The sequence below is a fragment of the Glandiceps talaboti genome, chromosome 13 (assembly GCF_964340395.1).
Source record: "Glandiceps talaboti chromosome 13, keGlaTala1.1, whole genome shotgun sequence".
NCBI classification, from domain to species: domain Eukaryota; kingdom Metazoa; phylum Hemichordata; class Enteropneusta; family Spengelidae; genus Glandiceps; species Glandiceps talaboti.
In genome coordinates this window covers 711885-735000 of record NC_135561.1, presented here as the reverse complement: position 1 = coordinate 735000, position 23116 = coordinate 711885, and the positions used below count along the sequence as shown (strand labels likewise).

The following is a 23116-nucleotide window of genomic DNA, read 5'->3' as shown; positions in this document are numbered from 1 at the left end:
AACATTTCACAGACTACATACGATGCATATACACTGTTTTCATTAAGTTAACATTTCATAAACTACATACGATACATATACACTGTATTCATTAAGTCGAAACATTTGAAAGGCTACCTAATTTATCATGGTCTTAAGGTATTATTGATACCATCTCAAGGGTGTAGAATAAATCTTGTTACAGGATTGACTATGTTTTTTTGTATTTCAATCATGTCACAGTATATGCTACTGTCATCAAATTCTGTTTTCTGATCAATGGATCTGGCCATGCTCTTTGCACAGTGCATAACCCTTGTAGCTGAGTAGTTGTAGCAATATACATTATCAGTAGTAATTTAATAATAATTTATTCCCCGTACAAAAAATTTGATTACAGGACAGAACAAAATATCCTTATGTATATACATAAACATGTTATTAGGGAAAAGGGTATGGAAGTAGTTGTTACACAACTAATCGAATCCTCCCCTCACAAAACATACAACACTCATCATTAATTTTGCCCTGTTTCTGTCAATATATAGTCAGTAATATTGAGTACAAACACAGCTTGAATCTTTGACTAGTTTTACACCTCAGAGGTCTACTTCATATATATATATATACACACACACACTATATAATATTTAGTTTCTGACTAATAGATCTTTGCACTGAGTATAAACCTTGCTGAATAGTTACACTACAGTAATATTCTAGAGATGTGTGTGTGTGTGTATACACACATACACACACACACACACACACACACACACACACACACACACACACACACACACACACACACACACACACACACACACACACACACACACACACACACACACACACACACACACACACACACACACACACACACACACACACACACACACACACACTATGGAACAGTGATGTTAATGTTTCAATGGGAAATCAAGACCAAATCGTGCCACAACATTCATAAAATTTCTCCTACCCCAGTAATTCACATAGAGAGAAAGTATAATGTACTGTGTTGGTTCTTCCAAATACATAATGCATCATGTATACTTTAGAAGTACACTTCTTACATTCTTACTCTGTTCTCTTCCTAAACAGTGAACAAAGGTGTTTCATCCTCTTTCTAAATTCACTGATTAGTGTCCACTATAGTGGTAACTACAAGTTTCAAGGCCTAGTTTGGTGTTGGATTAAAAATTAGGTGTGAAAAAACAGTTGTCTGGTAGAACTATATATGAATTTGGTCCAGAATAGAAGAAAAATCTTATGTAGTCCTTATGGCTTGACTGATGAAATAACCTGGGTTTGAAACCCTGGTATTTAAGCCCTCTTGTGGCCATAATAATCCAAGATTTACACATGTATTGAAGTGGGTTTTACACAATACTTTATACTTTCATAAGATGTACAAGACAAAACACTGACCTGCAAGTATAGCTGGATTTGAGAACAGTAAGCCCATGAATGATGTTGACTGTTTGTCTGTTTCTCCTTCAATTGAATTTAATGGATCCAGTGCATTTGGTGGTCCCGTACTGAACTCTACATCTCCCTTGTAACCTGGTCCAAGTTCATTGGACATGGTTGTTGATTTATCACCAGGTTCAACTGTAATCTCGTCTTCTACCTCCGGCACCTTGTTCTTATCTTCACTCTCTGTAACTGTGGCTTTTGTAGTTGTGACAAAAGGCTGTGGTAAAAATAAACAAAAGATGACTTTTCAAGTGATATCTGAATACTAACTAATATATTCATATAGCATTTTCTCAGACAGCTGCAATTATTACCCCTGGCACAGATCAATAATGGCACAACAGCCTTTATACTTCTTCACCATGCCAGTAAGTATAAAGTCCACTGCAGCCTCTGTAAGCACATAGGAGCAAACCTTCATATAGCAATATCTGTCCTATCAGGTCCCCAATTATACCTCTAGGTTGATCAAGTAGTCCTGTGTACATAGACTATGAAGCAGTGTATCTAGACTGACCAAATTTATAAGGTGACAGTCTATTCTGTAGACCCATGGAAATCAATAGACAATTATATACATGTAAGCGACACATTTCACTTGTCTAAATCCTTTCATTACTAACCCACTTAGTTTTTTTGTACATGACGTATGTCTGTCTACTGTACTATATATTGATTTTTAACTGAGGTACGGTGAATATAGAAGAGGAACTGATTACATTACTCTGACTACAGTAAACTGTTTAAAAGACGTGTCCTACTACTCATTACAATCCACTATACTGCTGACTATACCACTATGAATACATTTGTCAATACGCATTTCATGCAATCATTTATTTAAATATACACTCAAGTTTTGAATGACAGGTGTTTTTGTCTGGAGAAAGAGCCAAACTTGTCAATATCGCTGTAAACAATAGATTTCATGGATCAGAAATGTAAAGTGGCCAGTCTACTAGACAGAAACTTGCATTGCTGTAAACTATTGAGTGCACTTGTGTACATAACAAACACATTCCTGTTCTAGGTAATTGGGTAAACTGTCAATGATTGTTCATGCTTATTTTCAAAATAAACTGGTAAAAAAAGGTGTATGTGTGATTTTAATTGGGTGAAATATTTTTTCACGTAAAAATGTATCATTTGTATACACTGGGCAAAATGCCATGCTGACAGGTAAATGGATCTGAACAATATACAATCCGCTTTCCTTTGACACATACTAAAACATTCATTTACAACCAGGTAACAGCTGCTAAATATATGTTTATTTTGACATCCATGTCTAGCCTGACATGTCTGGGATTGGTGATTGACTACATGTAGTTTTAAGTGTTCAAAGTTCTTCAGTAAATCAGCTCAAACCATAACTGAATTTGCAACCTGTTTAAAAATTATTTAAAATCAAGGAAACTGAAGATTGAACTAAGTAAAGTGAGGAGTCAAAAGAATGAAGAATCAGAAGTAGAAGGAAGGAATTACAAATTGTGCATTGACTTTTATAATAATACTGGAAAATGCCCAAACTAGTTTTCGCTGTCAAGTTTTTGTGCTTCACACAACAGATGACAAAGGATTTTGTTGTTAAGTTGTTTGTGCTTCTAACAGGAAGGAATATCACTATAAATGTATCTCAACAGACTACTGACATCTCAACACAGACATTCAAAAATCTCCTTTATCATTGCACATCTTTGTTAAGTTAACCTTGTTCCTCAATGTGTTTGGTGAGATTTTTCACACACCAATTCAATGTACTGTGGAAGACTTTATAAACGCTGGAGTCTATTTTCGCTTAGTTACTAAAACTGACAGGTTGGCCTGAATTAATTTTCGCTCAACCCACTTCTATTCCTATTGTTCATCTCGGTAAAGAATGGAGCGATCATCAACTCCACTTGTCAGTCATCATTAGCCTGCATAATTTGGTCACACGGTCACAAATTTGAATAAACACAATGGTGATTTACGCTATCAATCAAGTCGGCAAAGTCTTTGATACTGTTGTTTTCATGGTGACATGTAAGGAAGTGTGAATGTTGTGATATTGTCGGGCGAATCTACAAAGTACATTGTACAAAGAACGGGTAAAGGTGGTAATTTTGACGGTTTTAGTAAATTTATCCTTTATTTTCTTACCTTAGCGGCAAAATTTTGTGTTAAATGTTTGAAACTTACACTCAATGTTCAAAACATTCTAAAGGAATATTAACAGCTTGCCGCATTGATCAAACGAATTTCATGCTTATAAACCCATGGATTACAACGTTTTTTTACCATAGTACTCGTTGTCTTCAACGTAAAAACATGTCGCTGTATCGCTGGTTAAAACAAGCAAATCCTCCACGCACTCCAGGTTTACCTGATCCCAGACTTTGTATGACCGAAGAAGAGGCAATTTTGACTGAAGCTGCAAATAACGAAGTTGAAAAGGTGATCGCCGATGTCGTGAATCCAAGGAAGAGAAAGCGTGGTGACTACAAATTCTACACTGATGAGCAACGGGCACAAATTGCAAAGTCTGCCATAGAAATCGGAGTTGTCAAGACGGCGAGAAGGTTTTCCAAAGAACTCAACAGATCGATAAATGAGAGTACAGTTCGTGGTATGAAGGCCAGTTACTTGAAGCTTCAACGACGCAACCAATGTACACCCATCACGTCACTGCCAAAGGGTCACAGAGGTCAACCACTGATGCTTGGAGAGTTGGACGGAGCAGTGCAGAGATGGGTCCGCCAAGTTAGACGTAGTGGTGGTGTCATTAACAATCGCCTCGTCATGGCTGCTGCGATTGGTATCATGATGAAAAATGACAGATCAAAACTGAAAGAATTTGGTGGACACATTGAAGTTACCAGTACGTGGGCAAAATCACTTCTCCACAGAATGAACTTTGTTCGGCGAAAGGGTACAAAGAGTGTGAAGCAACTGCCTCAGGACTTCGAAGTGATAAAGACAGAGTTCATCGCACGTGTGAAGAAAGTAAGGGATGACTACTCCGTTCCTGAAGAGATGGTTGTGAATTGGGACCAGACCGGTGTCAGTATGTTACCAGGAGGCGAATGGACACTTGAAGAGAGGGGAAGTAGACAGATTACTATTTCTGGCCTTGATGACAAACGGCAGATTACGGTATTGCTTGCAATATCAATGGCGGGACAACTACTTCCACCGCAAGTCATCTACGCCAGAAAAACCGACCGATGTCATCCAAACATCAATTTTCCAGACGATTGGGACATTACTCATACAACTTCACACTGGAGCAACGAATCATCGATGCTACGATACGTTCAGAAAGTCGTCATTCCGTACATCACAAATCAACGCCAACGGCTCGGCCTGTCAACTGATCAGAAGGCACTCGCGTTGTTCGACATTTACAAGGCTCATCGTGGAGAAGAACTTAGGAAGCTGCTTGACGAAAACAACATCAAAATCGTCTACATCCCAGCCTGTTGCACAGACAAGTTACAGCCACTAGATTTATCTGTTAATAAAGAGTACAAGAATCTCCTGAAGTCAAACTTCAATTCCTGGTATGCAGAGAGAGTAATGGAATCACTACCCAACGATGACACTGACACTGATGACGGGAACGCATTACCCGCACCACATATCGATATGAGGACATCCGCCCTAAAACCAGTCCATGCCAGATGGCTGATCAAGTGCCATGACGACATTGCCCAGCGAATCGATTTGCTTCGTGATGGTTTTCATCAAGCTGGACTTTTGTAGATGAAAAGTGAGCACATATTGTGAGTGTGTACTTCAAGGTTTTTGATTTCAAGACGCTATTCTAATTTTCATTTACTAGCAGCTAGTACTTTAAATTTTGTTATCGAACTTTATATGACGAACACTTGAGTTATCATTTTAATTTATTGACATTACTAGTATGACAAGCAACTAAGATTTTTTTAAAGTTATTTCTGTAAAATTTCAATTTGTCTTTATGTCAATACAAGTACATACAACTGTGATTTTTTGCAATGAATCTTTATTCTGGAACATTTCTTGTGTGTGTTTAAAATTGCAATAAAGACGACAAGTATTTTTTCAATGAAACTTTATTCATGGAATATTTTGTTTATAAGTTTGTTTGCGTGTGTGCCCGTGATTGTGTGTGTTGAACATTTGTTGAATGTTTAGACGTTGAATTTCCGTTGAGAACGATGGAACAAAGATAAGGAAACTGTAATGAGAGGTCAAGTAGAAGTAGGTCATAGTGACGTCCCATACTTCAAACACCATTCCGCTGTAATGAATTTTCGCGTATTTTTTCCTCCAGCGAAATAAGCCAAAATAAATTCCCAGCGTTTAAAAAGTATACCACAGTATCTGATAAAGATACATAGTAGGAAGTGATGACACACTGCGACTATCTCAACATCCATCATTTCTGTGACAGAACACTTCCCAAAATGACACCAGGAAAAAGATGGTGTCATTTACACGTAGCCACTGAAAGTTTCCTTATTTTTGTCTTCTACTCTGTATACCATCTTTGTGCCAAGTTTAGTTTATCATCTTTGTGCTACATTCATCATATCATCTCTGTGCTACATTCACCATATCATCTTTGTGCCAAGTTTAGTTTACCATCTTTGTGCTACATTCATCATATCATCTCTGTGCCAAGTTTAGTTTATCATCTTTGTGCTACATTCATCATATCATCTCTGTGCCAAGTTTAGTTTACCATCTTTGTGCTACATTCATCATATCATCTCTGTGCCAAGTTTAGTTTATCATCTTTGTGCTACATTCACCATATCATCTTTGTGCCAAGTTTAGTTTACCATCTTTGTGCTACATTCACCATATCATCTCTGTGCCAAGTTTAGTTTACCATCTTTGTGCTACATTCACCATATCATCTTTGTGCCAAGTTTAGTTTACCATCTTTGTGCTACATTCACCATATCATCTTTGTGCTAAGTTTAGTTTATCATCTTTGTGCTACATTCACCATATCATCTTTGTGCCAAGTTTAGTTTATCATCTTTGTGCTACATTCATCATATCATCTCTGTGCTACATTCACCATATCATCTTTGTGCCAAGTTTAGTTTATCATCTTTGTGCTACATTCACCATATCATCTTTGTGCTAAGTTTAGTTTATCATCTTTGTGCTACATTCACCATATCATCTTTGTGCTAAGTTTAGTTTATCATCTTTGTGCTAAGTTTAATACATCATCTTTGTGCAAAAGGTTGAATGGAATCCTCCTGTGTATGATATTAAATGGCCATGTGTATCTCAAAGTTTCAATAATGACTAGTTTAAAGAACAAGTGAAACTCACCTTCTTTACAGGCTTATCTGGTTTTTCAGGTTTGACTGGTTTTTTGGGCGCCTGTGTTGTTGTTTGTGGTTCAGGTTCAGGTACTACTGTTAAATCTGAAAAACACACCAAAAAAAAAGCCTTGTCAGAAAATTTCAACTTTTACATAAATCTCACAAACATATTCGTTCATTCACGTTTTCTGGGATCGATTCCTGTACACTGCACATTAATGTTTCCTAGCTAAAGGTATGAGAACACATACATGTACATAATATTTCACCCTGGCCGATGTATTTGACACTTAATTTTAATGCAAGTCCATGGAACAGGTTTAACAGTTCATGTATGTAATTTATTTTCCATAATGCCAAACAAAGACTAGTATATCAACATACGTGCACACACTTCAGTATTTCCTACAATTGAACTATAGCAATCTGCTATGATTAAGAGGCTTGACATACAATCTGAATTATTCACTACTAAACGTACACACTCAAGTATTTTCCTGTTTTCCAATAAAAAGATGTTCCAACAACCATTTATCACTGCTTGATTACATATACAAATACACCAGTATTCTCTCCAAACTAATTCTACACTTCACTGAACCATGTCACCCAACTAGATAAAATATTGTCTTCCATCAACAGACTGTTTCAGCAAAGAAAACATACTCAGGACTAAACTTGAATATCTAATTGTCTGAAATATTTCACTCAGCTGTACTACTACAATGTAAATATCTTACTTTTATGAAAAAGCATACTTGGGCTACTGCAAACACAGACTTTTAATTTCTGAAATGTTTTCCATTCAAACCCCAATGCTTTTTATTCAAAACGAAATATCTCCAGGCCTATTTTTACACTCACAAATGTAACTACATGTAACATGACAATAACTAGTACAAGTTATTTTCTTTATGTACATCACTATCTTCCACCCTTACACTGACCTTTTGGCAGTAGGGAATATAAAGAAAGGCATATTTATCTGTACATATAGACAGCATTCCTTTACTAGACATAAGTATAATGTACCATAGACAATCTCTCTCTATTGTCTATGAATGTACTAAACATTTATCCATGCATACGGACAACATTCCTTCATTAGACATAAGTACCATGTACTAAACATTTATCCATGCAGACGGACAACATTCCTTCATTTAACACAAGTACCATCCATTACTAAACATTTATCCATGCATATGGATCTGTATTAACAATAGTGAAACTTATCCAATAGCCAATCTGACTTCAGATTAACAATAGTGAAACTTATCCAATACCAATAGCCAATCTGACCAGATTAACAATGTCAATGGTGAAACTTATCCAATAGCCAATCTGGATTAAGAATAGTGAAACTTATCCAATAGCCAATCTGACTTCAGATTAACAATAGTGAAACTTATCCAAATAAATAACAATTTGGATAACAATCACAGTCATTGTTTAACTGGACAACTATTTGTAAACACTGTCAGTTCATCACACAAAATACACAACTTTCCCTCACAGCAAAATATTATTTCACAGGGAATCTAGCCTGAAAGATTCAGTCTTCGTTTCCACTTCTGGATGAGTGGTTACATAATTGGACCAACAACTCGATCTTTCAGACTAGGGAGAATGCTACTGCAGGAAATAAACTTAAGGTATTTTTTATCAACTTTGGGTTCTGAAGAGTAACTTCATGATTTTACACGTCAACATTTACATAACACATTATCGTTGGGATACACCAAGTTGAGAGTGCGAGTCCAGTGGCCCCTAATCAATAGATGAAAGACTAGCACAGGAGCATATAGCACAGACTCTAAATACACTTTATACACAATCAGAATAAGAAAACACATGAACACTGGGGACTTTTTTGACAGTATATGCATGCCAATTTGCAGTTATTCTAAATTTACAGTCTTGAACTGTGCTCTGAATGTGATTGCATGTTTATCTATTGTAATCAGGTGTTGGGAATTTATCATTCAGTCCAGTTAAGTCTCTCCTGAGATTCACTAGCAGTTTCTATTACCCTGTAATTACATCAAGTGATATATGGTATTCACAGTAGCTTCAAAGGTGAATTGCCAAAGTGTCCTTGAGTCTTCATTTATACTATAGTATGGTTTTCTGCTGAGGCTTCAAAACAGGTAGTAGTGGAGTCTGATAAAAGATACATACATGTACTTTCATCTACTGTTCAGTATTTTTGCAACGTTTTCAGTATAGTGTGATAAATGCTAGTTTTGTACCACTTTTGTGAAGTCTTCATTTACTTTTACTTTATTATAAACAGTACTATATTTGCATATAATTTGATGCCACTATGTCTTTGATTTTAAGATTTTGCTGAGGTTTCAAAACACAGAGTGCAGTGAGGTGAACATAGTTCATTTATATTTCCTCTTCAACCACCAATACTGTCATCATCACTGCCTCAACATCACCATCATCATCATCATCATCATCATCATCATCATCACCACCACCACCACCACCACCACCACCACCATCATCATCATCATCATCATCATCATCATCATCATCATCATCATCATCAATAACAATAACAATGTAGTGTGCTATGAGCACAGTGTGTCATGGGATCTGGGCTCCTGTTTATGTTTTGATAAGTTACTGACACTAATTACAGCATAAACCTTGTCTCATAAACCTTGACCTGTAATTACCACAAACAAGCAAATGCATCAGTGTTTATATAAACCTTGTCTCATACCTGTAATTACCACAAACAAGCAAATGCATCAGTGTTTATATAAACCTTGTCTCATACCTGTAATTACCACAAACAAGCAAATGCATCAGTGTTTATTCACAGGTTGTAATACACTGGTGATTATCACTTGCTTTCACCTTTATACTTTGTGAATTTTAGCACATCAAAAGTACCTATAGTACATGCACCTCATACAATATACATTGTCATCTTTCTGGCCTATGTACATGTACATTGTGTGGGGAAATGTTACCTACAATGTTTCTTTAATAAGCCAAGTCTCATTAAAACCTGCGTCATCAAACCTTCATCTCCCTAGACACTCTTTCACGTCACCAATCACAGAAAGATTTATTGGTGTGCTAGTCTAATGACAACAAGGTGAACTCAATTTGAATTCTGACAAGTGGGAATATTAAACATGTAATCTGTCAGGAATCAGGACGTATCAAGACATTCTCTGTAGAATTTCGATTGGGAAAAGAAGTACAGTACACAACTATGAACTGTGTTAAATCATACTCTTTCCATTAGCGTTTTTAGACAGAGAATTGTGTTGTGATGTGTTGTGTTGTGTTGTGTTGTGTTGTGTTGTGTTGTGTTGTGTTGTGTTGTGTTGTGTTGTGTTGTGTTGTGTTGTGTTGTGTTGTGTTGTGTTGTGTTGTGTTGTGCTGTGCTGTGCTGTGCTGTGCTGTGCTGTGCTGTGCTGCTATATATGTAGCCTGGAAATCATATTTCAATTATTACTAATATGACATTTATGGCAGAAAATCATTAACCTAGGAAACATACACATTCAGAGACTCATTACCACATGTCCAAACAAATACTGATTTTCAGTCTTTGGGGTTTTTTGGATTAAAAACCTGTCATACAATACATGTTTGATAAAATCATTCTATTCTGTTCCAACTTATCATATACTAGTACACCACTGTACGAATATAACGTTCTTGTTGAATGTTGATCCTTGCTAAAATTCATTCCATCTTTCATTCCAGATATCAACATGCAAATTTTAGTCACCATGGCAACCTTTGAAGAGCACCTGTCACCATGGCAACCAATAAAGACGAGGAAGCACACATAATATTGAGTTCAGAATTTGATACTTATTATATAGTGCCTATGACCTAAATGTATTTAAAGTGACAATGTATTCCCTTCACAATCTATGAAATTTAGATTCTGACTCAATAATTGTCTATATTTCATAGTAGATTATCAACATACATTGAGATGAGTTTAAAATTGAAAATGGAGAATAGGTTAAAATTGGGGTCACTTCATTAAATTCCAACCTACACTACATTCCATCAACAACATCTGATATTGGTTACCTTGAAATATATTGTATTGTGTACACTATGCATTGTACGTACACAGATGGTTCAATTCACATTTTTAACAACCATATTCATCAAATTTCCAACTAAATTTTAGTCTGTTTACAGCACTGCTGTAGCTGTGTTATAAAATACTTCACAACAAGTTACAACAGCACCATAAACAAGCTAACTGAACTATTCATTTTTAATCTACAACTGGTTTCATATTGACATGGTCAAAGTATACATTCAGTATCCATGTGTTGGGTAGAATTATGAATCAAAAGCACAAAGTATACAGAGAACATTTCACTACAACCACCATACAACTTTCAACTACATACCATGTACAAACAGAACCCAAGTGAATTGGATAATATCACTTGGCACAGCATGCTAGAAGTTATTATCAAAAGCCAGCCTACATGTACACCATAGTCACGTTCTAAACAATGTGTCTAAATACTGACAAGGTAAAAACCATACATGTACACATAGCTTACATGAAAACTAGGAGTCCCTTATCAACTTGGCTGATTTCACTATCCCGGTACTCATTTGTTAGCCGATAATCCAGATATGTGGGTATTTTGAGGTGCTTGTCTTTCACCTATGACTGGAGTCAAGGCTACTCACTTGCAAAGTGATGCTGAGAAATTCACATTGTGAGCTATACTTCTTTGACATAGACTGGATAAAACATACACAAATTACGCATATCAACTTACATTTATGTTCCAAAATTAAGAATGGTTGAAGTCAAATTGCATGTCTTCATCAAAATTCTTGCTCACAATACTGTACAATACTGTAATTTGATACTGACAAGGGTGACAGCATATACATCATGGTGATGCAAATATTGACATACTATATACATACATGTACATGTACACTACATCAATACACAAAAAGACTTTTACATAACTATTTCACATTCATCATTTTACTGGTATGTGTACTTTCTTTAATTTCAATTGAGTAAATAGCCTGGCACTCACTGTCCCATGACTATGTCCATATACAAACACTGGCACTCACTGTCCCATGACTATGTCCATATACAAACACTGGCACTCACTGTCCTATGACTATGTCCATATACAAACACTGGCACTCACTGTCCCATGTCAATGTCCATATACAAACACTGGCACTCACTGTCCTATGACTATGTCCATATACAAACACTGGCACTCACTGTCCCATGACTATGTCCATATACAAACACTGGCACTCACTGTCCCATGACTATGTCCATATACAAACACTGGCACTCACTGTCCCATGACTATGTCCATATACAAACACTGGCACTCACTGTCCTATGACTATGTCCATATACAAACACTGGCACTCACTGTCCCATGTCAATGTCCATATACAAACACTGGCACTCACTGTCCCATGACTATGTCCATATACAAACACTGGCACTCACTGTCCCATGACTATGTCCATATACAAACACTGGCACTCACTGTCCCATGACTATGTCCATATACAAACACTGGCACTCACTGTCCCATGTCAATGTCCATATACAAACACTGGCACTCACTGTCCCATGACTATGTCCATATACATACACTGGCACTCACTGTCCCATGACTATGTCCATATACAAACACTGGCACCTGCTGTCCCATGACTATGTCCATATACAAACACTGGCACCTGCTGTCCCATGACAATGTCCATATACAAACACTGGCACTCACTGTCCCATGGGACCCAGGGACCCCCACCAATATTATGGTATGTATGACTATACACCAGGAAGTGAAAACATGAAAGCATACCATATGAAATATGTATTAATCCAGGAAAGATGAAACCTATAGTCCAATAGATATACACCAGGAAGTGAAAACATGAAAGCATACCATATGAAATATGTATTAATCCAGGAAAGATGAAACCTATAGTCCAATAGATATACACCAGGAAGTGAAAACATGAAAGCATACCATATGAAATATGTATTAATCCAGGAAAGATGAAACCTATAGTCCAATAGATATACACCAGGAAGTGAAAACATGAAAGCATACCATATGAAATATGTATTAATCCAGGAAAGATGAAACCTATAGTCCAATAGATATACACCAGGAAGTGAAAACATGAAAGCATACCATATGAAATATGTATTAATCAAGCAAGGATGAAACCTATAGTCCAATAGATATACACAAGGAACTGAAAACATGAAAGGTTTAACACATAAATATTGTTTGAATCTATACGCCTAACCCAGAGACTTGGTTATCAGGCTTGAAAATGTTTGTTCACAAACCAGATAGGCAAGTCTCTGAAAATGTTTGTTTACCAAACCACTATTTTGTCTCAGATAGGCAAGTCTCTGAACTACTACATGTATGCAGTACATGCACAACATTTATATATCTAGTGACGCAAATATGAATGTGTACTATCAAATTTGTATGAACGATTGACAAATCAAACCTAGGGCCAACATATACACCAGGAAATGAGAACGCCAATGTATACATATTACACAGAACAAATCTGTACCATAGGCCTAACGAATATATGCCACAGGCCTAACAAATCTGTACCACAGGCCTAACAAATCTGTACCACAGGCCTAACAAATCTGTACCACAGGCCAAACAAATCTGTACCACAGGCCAAACAAATCTGTACCACAGGCCTAACAAATCTGTACCACAGGCCTAACAAATCTGTACCACAGGCCTAACAAATCTGTACCACAGGCCTAACAAATCTGTACCACAGGCCAAACAAATCTGTACCACAGGCCAAACAAATCTGTACCACAGGCCTAACAAATCTGTACCACAGGCCTAACAAATCTGTACCACAGGCCAAACAAATCTGTACCACAGGCCTAACAAATCTGTACCACAGGCCTAACAAATCTGTACCACAGGCCTAACAAATCTGTACCACAGGCCAAACAAATCTGTACCACAGGCCAAACAAATCTGTACCACAGGCCTAACAAATCTGTACCACAGGCCAAACAAATCTGTACCACAGGCCAAACAAATCTGTACCACAGGCCTAACAAATCTGTACCACAGGCCTAACAAATCTGTACCACAGGCCAAACAAATCTGTACCACAGGCCAAACAAATCTGTACCACAGGCCTAACAAATCTGTACCACAGGCCTAACAAATCTGTACCACAGGCCTAACAAATCTGTACCACAGGCCTAACAAATCTGTACCACAGGCCAAACAAATCTGTACCACAGGCCTAACAAATCTGTACCACAGGCCTAACAAATCTGTACCACAGGCCTAACAAATCTGTACCACAGGCCTAACTAGACATAGAATATGTACATGTATGATATCACAATGTAAATAATGCATATAAATTAATACATCTATATTCTATTTCCAATATCAGCTTACAGCTTACGCCAATAGTAAGACTTACTACGTTTTCAAATGCATTCATAAATGCAAGCCACTGTAGGCTAAAGGGTTAGGCTTAGCAGAACATTGGCCAGGGAGCAAAATTTGATGCAATACAGAATTGGCTATAATAAATAATTTTATCAGAAATAAATAAATAAATAATTTTATCACAGATTTACTACAGGATGATAGATGTGCCCATTGTTTGAATAGCATTACTTTTTAATCAAAAGAATGAAACATAAATCTGAGAACATGCTGTGTGTGTGATTCCATAATTAATCACAAGATCTTCAATTGAGAAAATTACATCAAAGTTCGAAAAAAGTCAACATCCACATAATACTTCAAAGTGATGGATGTTACATGTAAGGAGAGGCTGCAATCTTTCTTTTACATTTTAATCAGAAATGATCACTAAGATATTATATTCAAAGCCGAGAAAACTAGAATTCTAACAAAGTCAACATACCTATATACTTCAAAATGATAGTCCTGTATGTTTCTATCTTTCCAATGTTTTTAACCAGAACATAAATTTGAGAACATGCACCATGCACAATACCATGATCAATGATATTGAGAAGAGAAAACTAGAATTTTTTAACAAAAAGTCAACATATTTATATATTTATATTTATGATCGACGTGATAGATGCTTAGAAGGTTTCCGTCTTTCTCAAATATTTTAAAATCACAATGGATAAATTTGAAAACATGCTCCATGCACAATTCCACAATAAATCACAGATATACAGTTGAGAAAACCACATCAGAATTTTAACAAATAGTCAATGTACATATATACACTTCCAAGTGATAGATGCTTACAACGTTTCCATCTTTCTAATGTTTTTAATCACAACTTATACATTTGAGAAGACACTCCACACACAATTCAATAATAAATCAAATATATTCAGTTAAGAAAGCTACGTCACATGGTGAATGTCATAAGTTCAAGATACACATAGAATCCATGCTGTCCGTCACTATGCATACAAGGGAAGTGGAATGGCATGTAATGAGAATAGGTTCCAGGCTATAAACATGATTGAGACCATTTATTTTGAGTAATACCCATACACACTGTAGTAAATTCAGCTTTACAGATATACACTACATCATGTATAATGTCTTCAGGGACTCAAAACCCATCACAAAATATTCAACTACGGATACATACACGTAAATGTAAAGCACAGCACAATATCCTAAGTAGTAATGTATTATTTCCATTTCCTACATGCCATCAATCACACATGATGCTTACACGAAAGACACTGGAAAAATAGACACATCATGATCAAGAGTGGCTGGATATTTGACAACTGATATATTTACTCACTATAATGATTAATTCTAACTTAAAGTGTACAGTTGTAAATATCCTATTTAACATTAGTCGTTGTTACATTAATGACTACATATTATTTACAACAAGCGACCTATCGGTCAGAATAGCTCCGCTGTTTTTTTTTTTTATTTTATTTTTTATTTTGGTGACATGTAGAAGTGGTTCAGTTCTTCAGCTCTTTACTATGCAGTTTTGTTTTAGCGATGCAATAAAGTGGTTAGTGGTTTCATATGATGTCTCACTATAAAACACATTTTACACAGAAGTTGGTAATGTATTGTACTTTTATACCATAGTCACCATTTTATAACAAAAATCTACAGTTATAAAAAATTGCACAAAATCTCAGAAAAAAATGACTGGGAAATGCACACAAAAAAAAGAAAAAAAAGAGGATTTTGAGGTTGGCTATAAATTCCAGTGTCTTACAGCTTTAACCCTGGAAAATTTTAATGATGAATGAAATAAACTAGGGATCTAAAATAATTTTGAGGCAATTTGAATTTGAATTTTCTAACAAATTTACCAAGTCAACAACATTCAACTTGTACTAGTTGTAGTAGATATATATAGGGAAGAAATGTATTAATCGCCATCTTAGTTTCCGTACGGCGACAATCCCAAGTACCCGAAAGAGAGTCATTCTCAGCCAATTCAGGGTTCGACACTAGAGTAAAAAAGTCACTATCCCACAGGACTAGGAAAATTGATAACGTAGTAGTCCTGCAAAAAATGTGGTGGTCCTATCTTTAAGTGCTTTTGCTTGTTCACTTAGGCTCTTCATCTCTCTTAGTTTTTGCTCTACTTCTAATTCACTTTTCCAAACCCCATATTTATTTCAAACCGTGTGTTGTAATTGAACTGTCTATTTCTTTGTAGTTGTTTGTGCATCATCAACTCATTACTGTAATTTTATTCTCTTTTTTATGTTTTGGAGCTTCTTCTCTTTTTTGTTGCTTTCTGTGAGTAGTTTGTCTTAATTGGGGGGGGGGAGTAATAAGATGTTATGTGGTCTTATTTCTAGCTCATAACATTTCTGGTACACATTGATCTAACTATTGCATTTTTAAAAGACAAAAAATTACCTTCCCATGGAGCAAGTCTTTATAGTGTTGTCCTTAGTGCATATTAGAATGTATTTACAACATAAAAATAAATAAATTTGAAGGTTACCAGCAGTTACAGCAAAATTTTGTTACTAATTACATGTACAAGTCACTTCGTCTATTTTCGTGTCTATGTACTTCCGGGTTGACATAAACGTTAAACGTGATACAGTCGGCCCTATAATTACTAAGAAATGACAAAACCGTTCGCAAAATAAAGTTCAGGATTTTAATTTTTCAAACTGAATATCAATATCCACTACACATTCAATAACTGGTTTCGCGTATTTAGAAATGTGCCCCAAAACATGAACACGGAACACGGAATCGTACCGTGTCAGTGTTACTAACTAAGTTAGCAGTTTCATTGTAGGCTGTAAGTTGTACCGGTAAAAAAACGATCATCACATCATGTAGGAAGTACAAAAACATAGAACACGTTGTTTTCTTGCTGAATAAACTCACTGAAATAACAACACGGTCAAATCGCGTCTCCGATTTTGACAGCCACCATTGTTAGGATTGAGCTTCACTTACTTCCGTTGAACGTGGCCAGTACAGTGTTGAGGCCAGCCTTACCCTTATTATACACAAATCATCGTACAACTAATTTTATTGGCTATAATATTAGCTACATTTGAAAGGTCTCACTTGATTGGCTCATCCTTCGCTATTCCCGTTTTCAAGAGACACCCCGCCAGAATAAAGTGCCACGTAGTACAGCAATGGCGCGAGATCGCCTGTTGGGCGACTTTCCCACCGGGTGTGCTTTTCGAAAACTACACAACACATGCTTTTATGACACGGAATCATAGAAAATCTACCCCGTTTCCAAACTAATCGTAATTTTATCGCGAATAGACAACCGGAGTTGGTCAAAATAGCAAATTAAAAATCAAATGAATTTTACTATGACCGTGAATTCATCATATAGCCGGTGGTTTGAATTCTGAGCTCCCTACTAATATACCTATCACAGAAAGTTACTCGACTCGCGGGATAGCGGACCAGCGTGTACGTGTATGTCGAACCCTTGCTATACGTTACAGCATAGACCCTCCTGGTTACAGTGGTAACACTCGTTCATGTTCGATTACCCTTCATAAAGAAAACACAACGAAATGGTTGAAGCGATCTTTTTTTAAATTTCTTTTCATCACAAAAACAAAATCTGTGTGATCAAAAGTGTTGTAAACTAAACCAGAAAGAATTATCGGACTGGCTAAACTTCCCGCTGAACTGGAGTAAGGTCCAAGCCTCGATAGTACGTGAGCAAATCGTCTCAAACTAGCGATACAACTTTCAAAATATAACTTGACATGTCTTCATTTGTTAGAGTTATACAATTCAAGACGGGTTTTCACTCGAAAGAAACAATTCTGTGAATAATGACATTCTGAACGCAGCGATTTCTCGGACGATGCTAACACTGTAACGTACGGCTGGCAACGACTAGCTTCCGGGTTAGTCCCTCGTACATCCGGGTACTTGAGATTGTCGCCGTATGGAACTACCACATCGGCAATTTTGACGCTGTAATTTTGCCACCAATATTGATCGTACAAAAACAAAACTCCATAAATGAACCACAAAGTACTTTCCCTTTCAAAATGTGGTAATTTTAGAAAGAGTATTATCGTTTTTATTGACGACTGACTCTGTCAAAAATCGTCCCATACACTTCAGTTCACAGGCATTCAAACTTGATCATGAGGGAGGTGCATATACTGGAATGAACCATTCTGTAGGAGGGGTGGATAGAGAATTGGATTTGAAGTTTACAACCCTTTTTCGAACTAATATTTGTCATTTGGGCGCACAATGCGTAGAATTAAGACTATAGCACATATTACATTGCTTGTTTGATGTCAATAGTGTCTTTTGAAAAGTTGCACTTTACCTAAAGTCTCGCGGAGTGATTTCCAATATGGCGTCGGTCATTATACTCATTAACATATTCATTTTTTTTTCAAATTTCAAAAAAAAAATCATAAAAAATAGAAGAGAAGACGTGCTGACTTGAAATTAACAAATCTAAGTAAGGTACCCTCTGTGCATCAACACACCACATATCAAAGCAATCTGACTTAAAGTTTATGAGGAGTTGATGAAAAAGTCATTTTTGGAAAAAAAATCATAAAAAATTGAAAATGGCACCGATCAACTTGGCATGAACAAATCTGAATAGCCTCCCCCCAGGGAACATGCACACCAAATATCGAAGAATTCCGACTGTCACTTTCGGAGTAGATAGTGAAGATATAAAAGTTTGACGGACACCTATGATTCACTCTACTCTCTATACCTCAATACCCACCTATACCTAAAGCTACGCTTTCAGCTTTCGCTGACAGCGGAGCTAATAAAATGTAGTTAAATCTAAAACCTCTACCAAATTTTCCTATGTAGCATTTAGGAAACAAGGACTCACAAGACTTTCAGTACGTTACTTTAATTTCAGACCTCCTGAGATTTGAAACAAGACATCTACAATTCACTGTGACATCTGCATCATCCATTACCATGGTAACCAATGATGACGATTGAGAGATTGATATGTTGATGTGTGCACATGATTTCTCTAGTTAAAATCTCTGAATAATTCATCTATGGTGACACACATTAGTGAATATACAACATCACTGTTTATACCAGTCTAACTGTCTATAAGCTAACTAGACATAACACCAGTCACACACACACACTCTCTAGTGCCTGCCTGATGTATGAAATAATAAATCTAAAGAATGAACCAAGATTTAATGTGTTTTACTGATAAGATTTATGGACCAGAATAATTCAACTGACAATTTTATATATTTAATCATAGTTTTATGAACCCATGTCAGAAAGAAAGGTTTTTTACATTCTACACACTATACCATTGACACATCAATGTATGACAAGAAATGGAAGTGGAGGAAGCAAAATGAATGAATGAATGAATGAATGAATGAATGAATGAATGAATGAATGAATGAATGAATGGATGGATGGATGGATGGATGGATGGATGGATGGATGGATGGATGAATGAATGAATGAATGGATGGATGGATGGATGGATGAATAGATGGATGGATGAATGAATGGACAAAGACAGACAGACAGACAGACAGACAGACAGACAGACAGACAGACAGACAGAGACAGAAACACAGACAGACACAAACAAACAAATGGATAAATGAATGAATAGCTGAATAAGAAAGACATCAAATGTTGTCATTTACCACCATGTATCATGTGCTTGAGTAAAATTAACCTACATGTACACTGTGCATATAACCTGACTTGTCCTTGCATGAAATGTGGTGGGTATGTTGGATTTTAATCCCCATTTCTTCATTTCTTAACACTTCAAATATGATATACATCATATATGTGATATGTACAGCATTACCAGAAAATAAACATATATCTTTAACAACACTAGACATGTTAAATGACAATAGTGTTTACATACTGTAATTCAATTGATGTGGTTCAATTAGTGAAATATGACATGTGAATTATTAACTGTTAGTGTATGGAAATATTCCATATAGTCAGCAAGTATAATTTGTTAGCAGTAAGTACTGTACTGCATAATTTATGTCACGTACATTATTAAATTACTTTTTTATTTCACTTATGGAGGGCGACATGGGCAAATTTTCCTAACAGACAGACAGACAGACAGACAGACAGACACATACACACATACATGCATGCCATGCATGCATACATGCATGCATGCATGCATACACACACACACACACACACACACACACACACACACACACACACACACACACACACACACATGTACATCTTTTAAATGTTACATAATATAACTATAGGCCAAAAATACTCTTCTTATCATAGTTCCCACCAGCACATCTCAGAATGTATAAATTTATCACAACATATCAATAAAACTTGTTTGAACACCTGAATTCCTTTTTTAATGTTACTATTTTGGTGCTTTTACAGTTGATCATATGTTAAATTTGACAAAGCTATTGGATATAGACATACAATGTGTTTTTATTGTGGGTGGAAAGTACTTCAAGTATGTGCAATCTATCAGGGTCATTTTACGGGGGGGGGGGGGGGGGGTGTACTATGCCAGTTTTACCACATTTGCCACCTCTGTTACTAACAAGGTTCTCATACCTTGGCAAAAACACAGTACAACAGGATATAGTAGAGGTACGTAACATGCAGTGCAATGGTCAATGTGACAATTGAGTAGCAATCAAGTGTTAATATACTGTTAAATAGGTGTACACACCTTATACCTCACAGTATACTAGTACCTGTACTGTAAAACTGTACACATATCAATGGTAATTCACAGATATAAAGTTAAACCAACACAGAATAAATAATGTCAATCTAATTGATTATTTCCATGACTTTATGATAATTCAGTGAAACCATTCATCTGGAATGCCAATATGGTAGTATTTAATCATCTCTAATCTTGAGATTTAATGAAGGGATAGAACTAGACTATAGTATAGAACACAATGACACTGACGTTTAAGTCTATAGTCTTACTAGCTGGATATAACCATAGATGCTGAACTTTCCTCAATGTCTATGCTATAACCATCATGCTGTATAACTAAGACCACTAGTGTCTAAGCTAGCACTCTATTAGTCTAGTCAAGTCATGTGAAGATGTTGACTATTGGGAGACAATAGACTCTGGGCTAACAAAAGAGTCATATTGCCCTAATCTGTATTCCAAACAATTGATTTTACACAGTTATAACTAATATTCATGTAACCAGCAATTGATAATATGCTCTGTTTTCTCTACATCATAGCACTTTAAAAGGGAAAAATATGATTTTACATAACAATGATCTTTATGCAGATATGCTGTATTCTGGTAGGGAATACTGGTACCAAGCTTTCCTACCATCAGCAAGACCACATGAAATGAACCAGTGTGTATTTAAACCCCAATGTTTGAATCTCACAGTCTTGGATTTCAGTGGTAACATAGGGAGAAGATCAGGTTCCTTTTGTTCATGGCCAATATAGCTCTGGCTACTCAACTGTTAAAATCTAAATCTAGATACAACATTGGCCATTAACCAAGGTATATGCATTTATGTATCATTGTATGACAGACTGTTTATTTCCTATTTTTGTAAGTCAAAAAGAGAAAGAACATTCACACAGCAATTTTTGGACAGGTCTAAACTATAAAAACTTGCTTAAAAATGTCTAAGATAGCAGTGAGAAAGTTATTGCTTTAAAAACCACCAAAATATCTATTAGAAAACATACAACGCTATTATTTCAAACAATTTAAAAACAGCAAACCTTTCATATACTTCCAGATGTGAGACATTTATCACAAGACAGCTTACCATCCACATACAGTGTGAAGAAAAGTGTGTTCTGAATAGCTATATAAAGTAGCACTAGGCAGCACTTAGCTAGAACAACTTGTTCTCTTGAGGTTTCAAGAGTGAACAACAGAATGCACTTTTACCTGACCTTTTCACCACTGCTTCAATTTGATATTTTCACCCTAAGGGTGGTTTTACGACAGGATTACTCCATCAATAGGGGGGGTCATGCATTTTGAGATGAGGAGGCTACATGAAGGTCACGTTCATGAACTGTTTGAGTACATCAATAGCTGGTATTACCTGGCTGAATGGTTAGGCTAGTGTTCTTTATGACTCTCAATCTATACATACATACATGTGTGTGTGTGTATGTGTGTATGTGTATGTGTGTGTGTGTGTGTGTGTGTGTGTGTGTGTACGTGTGTGTGTGTGTGCACGCGCGCGTACGTGCATGTGTACATATGTTTGTAAGACATTACATGAGCAACAAATGAAGAATTTGTTATTTGATACACGCAGACTTCAAAAGGGAGGAAACAAGAGATTTTTATGGGATGAAAACTTACAAAGCATAATATACAGAAAAGTGGGATGTTAGGAAAATATTCAAATACATGCAGGAAATGTTATAGCACAGCATTTCTAATGAAATGTCTGATAATAAAAACAAGCGACCTATCGGTCAGAATAGCTCCGCTGTTTGTTTTTTTTTAATTTAATTTTTTATTTTGGTGACATGTAGAAGTGGTTCAGGTCTTCAGCTCTTCAAGTCACTATGCAGTTTTGTTTTAGCGATGCAATAAAGTGGTTAGTGGTTTCATATGATGTCTCACTATAAAACACATTTTACACAGAAGTTGGTAATGTATTGTACTTTTATACCATAGTCACCATTTTATAACAAAAATCTACTGTTATGAAAAATTGCACAAAATCTCAGAAAAAAATGACTGGGAAATGCACACAAGAAAAAGAAAAAAAGAGGATTTTGAGGTTGGCTATAAGTAATTCCAGTGTCTTACAGCTGTAACCCTGGAAAATTTTAATGAAG

At 36.1% G+C, this 23116-nt stretch overlaps 1 protein-coding gene across 1 annotated transcript in view; it reads right to left on the bottom strand.

Moving 5' to 3' along the window:
* LOC144444613 (syndecan-4-like) overlaps positions 1-23116 on the bottom strand; it is a 79558-nt gene that overhangs the window by 9011 nt on the left and 47431 nt on the right. The window contains exons 3-4 of the mRNA XM_078134098.1: positions 6775-6869; positions 1411-1675 (exon numbers count right to left, since the gene is read on the bottom strand). Coding sequence (XP_077990224.1) covers positions 1411-1675; positions 6775-6869 — 360 coding nt within the window. The remainder of the gene's footprint in view (positions 1-1410; positions 1676-6774; positions 6870-23116) is intronic.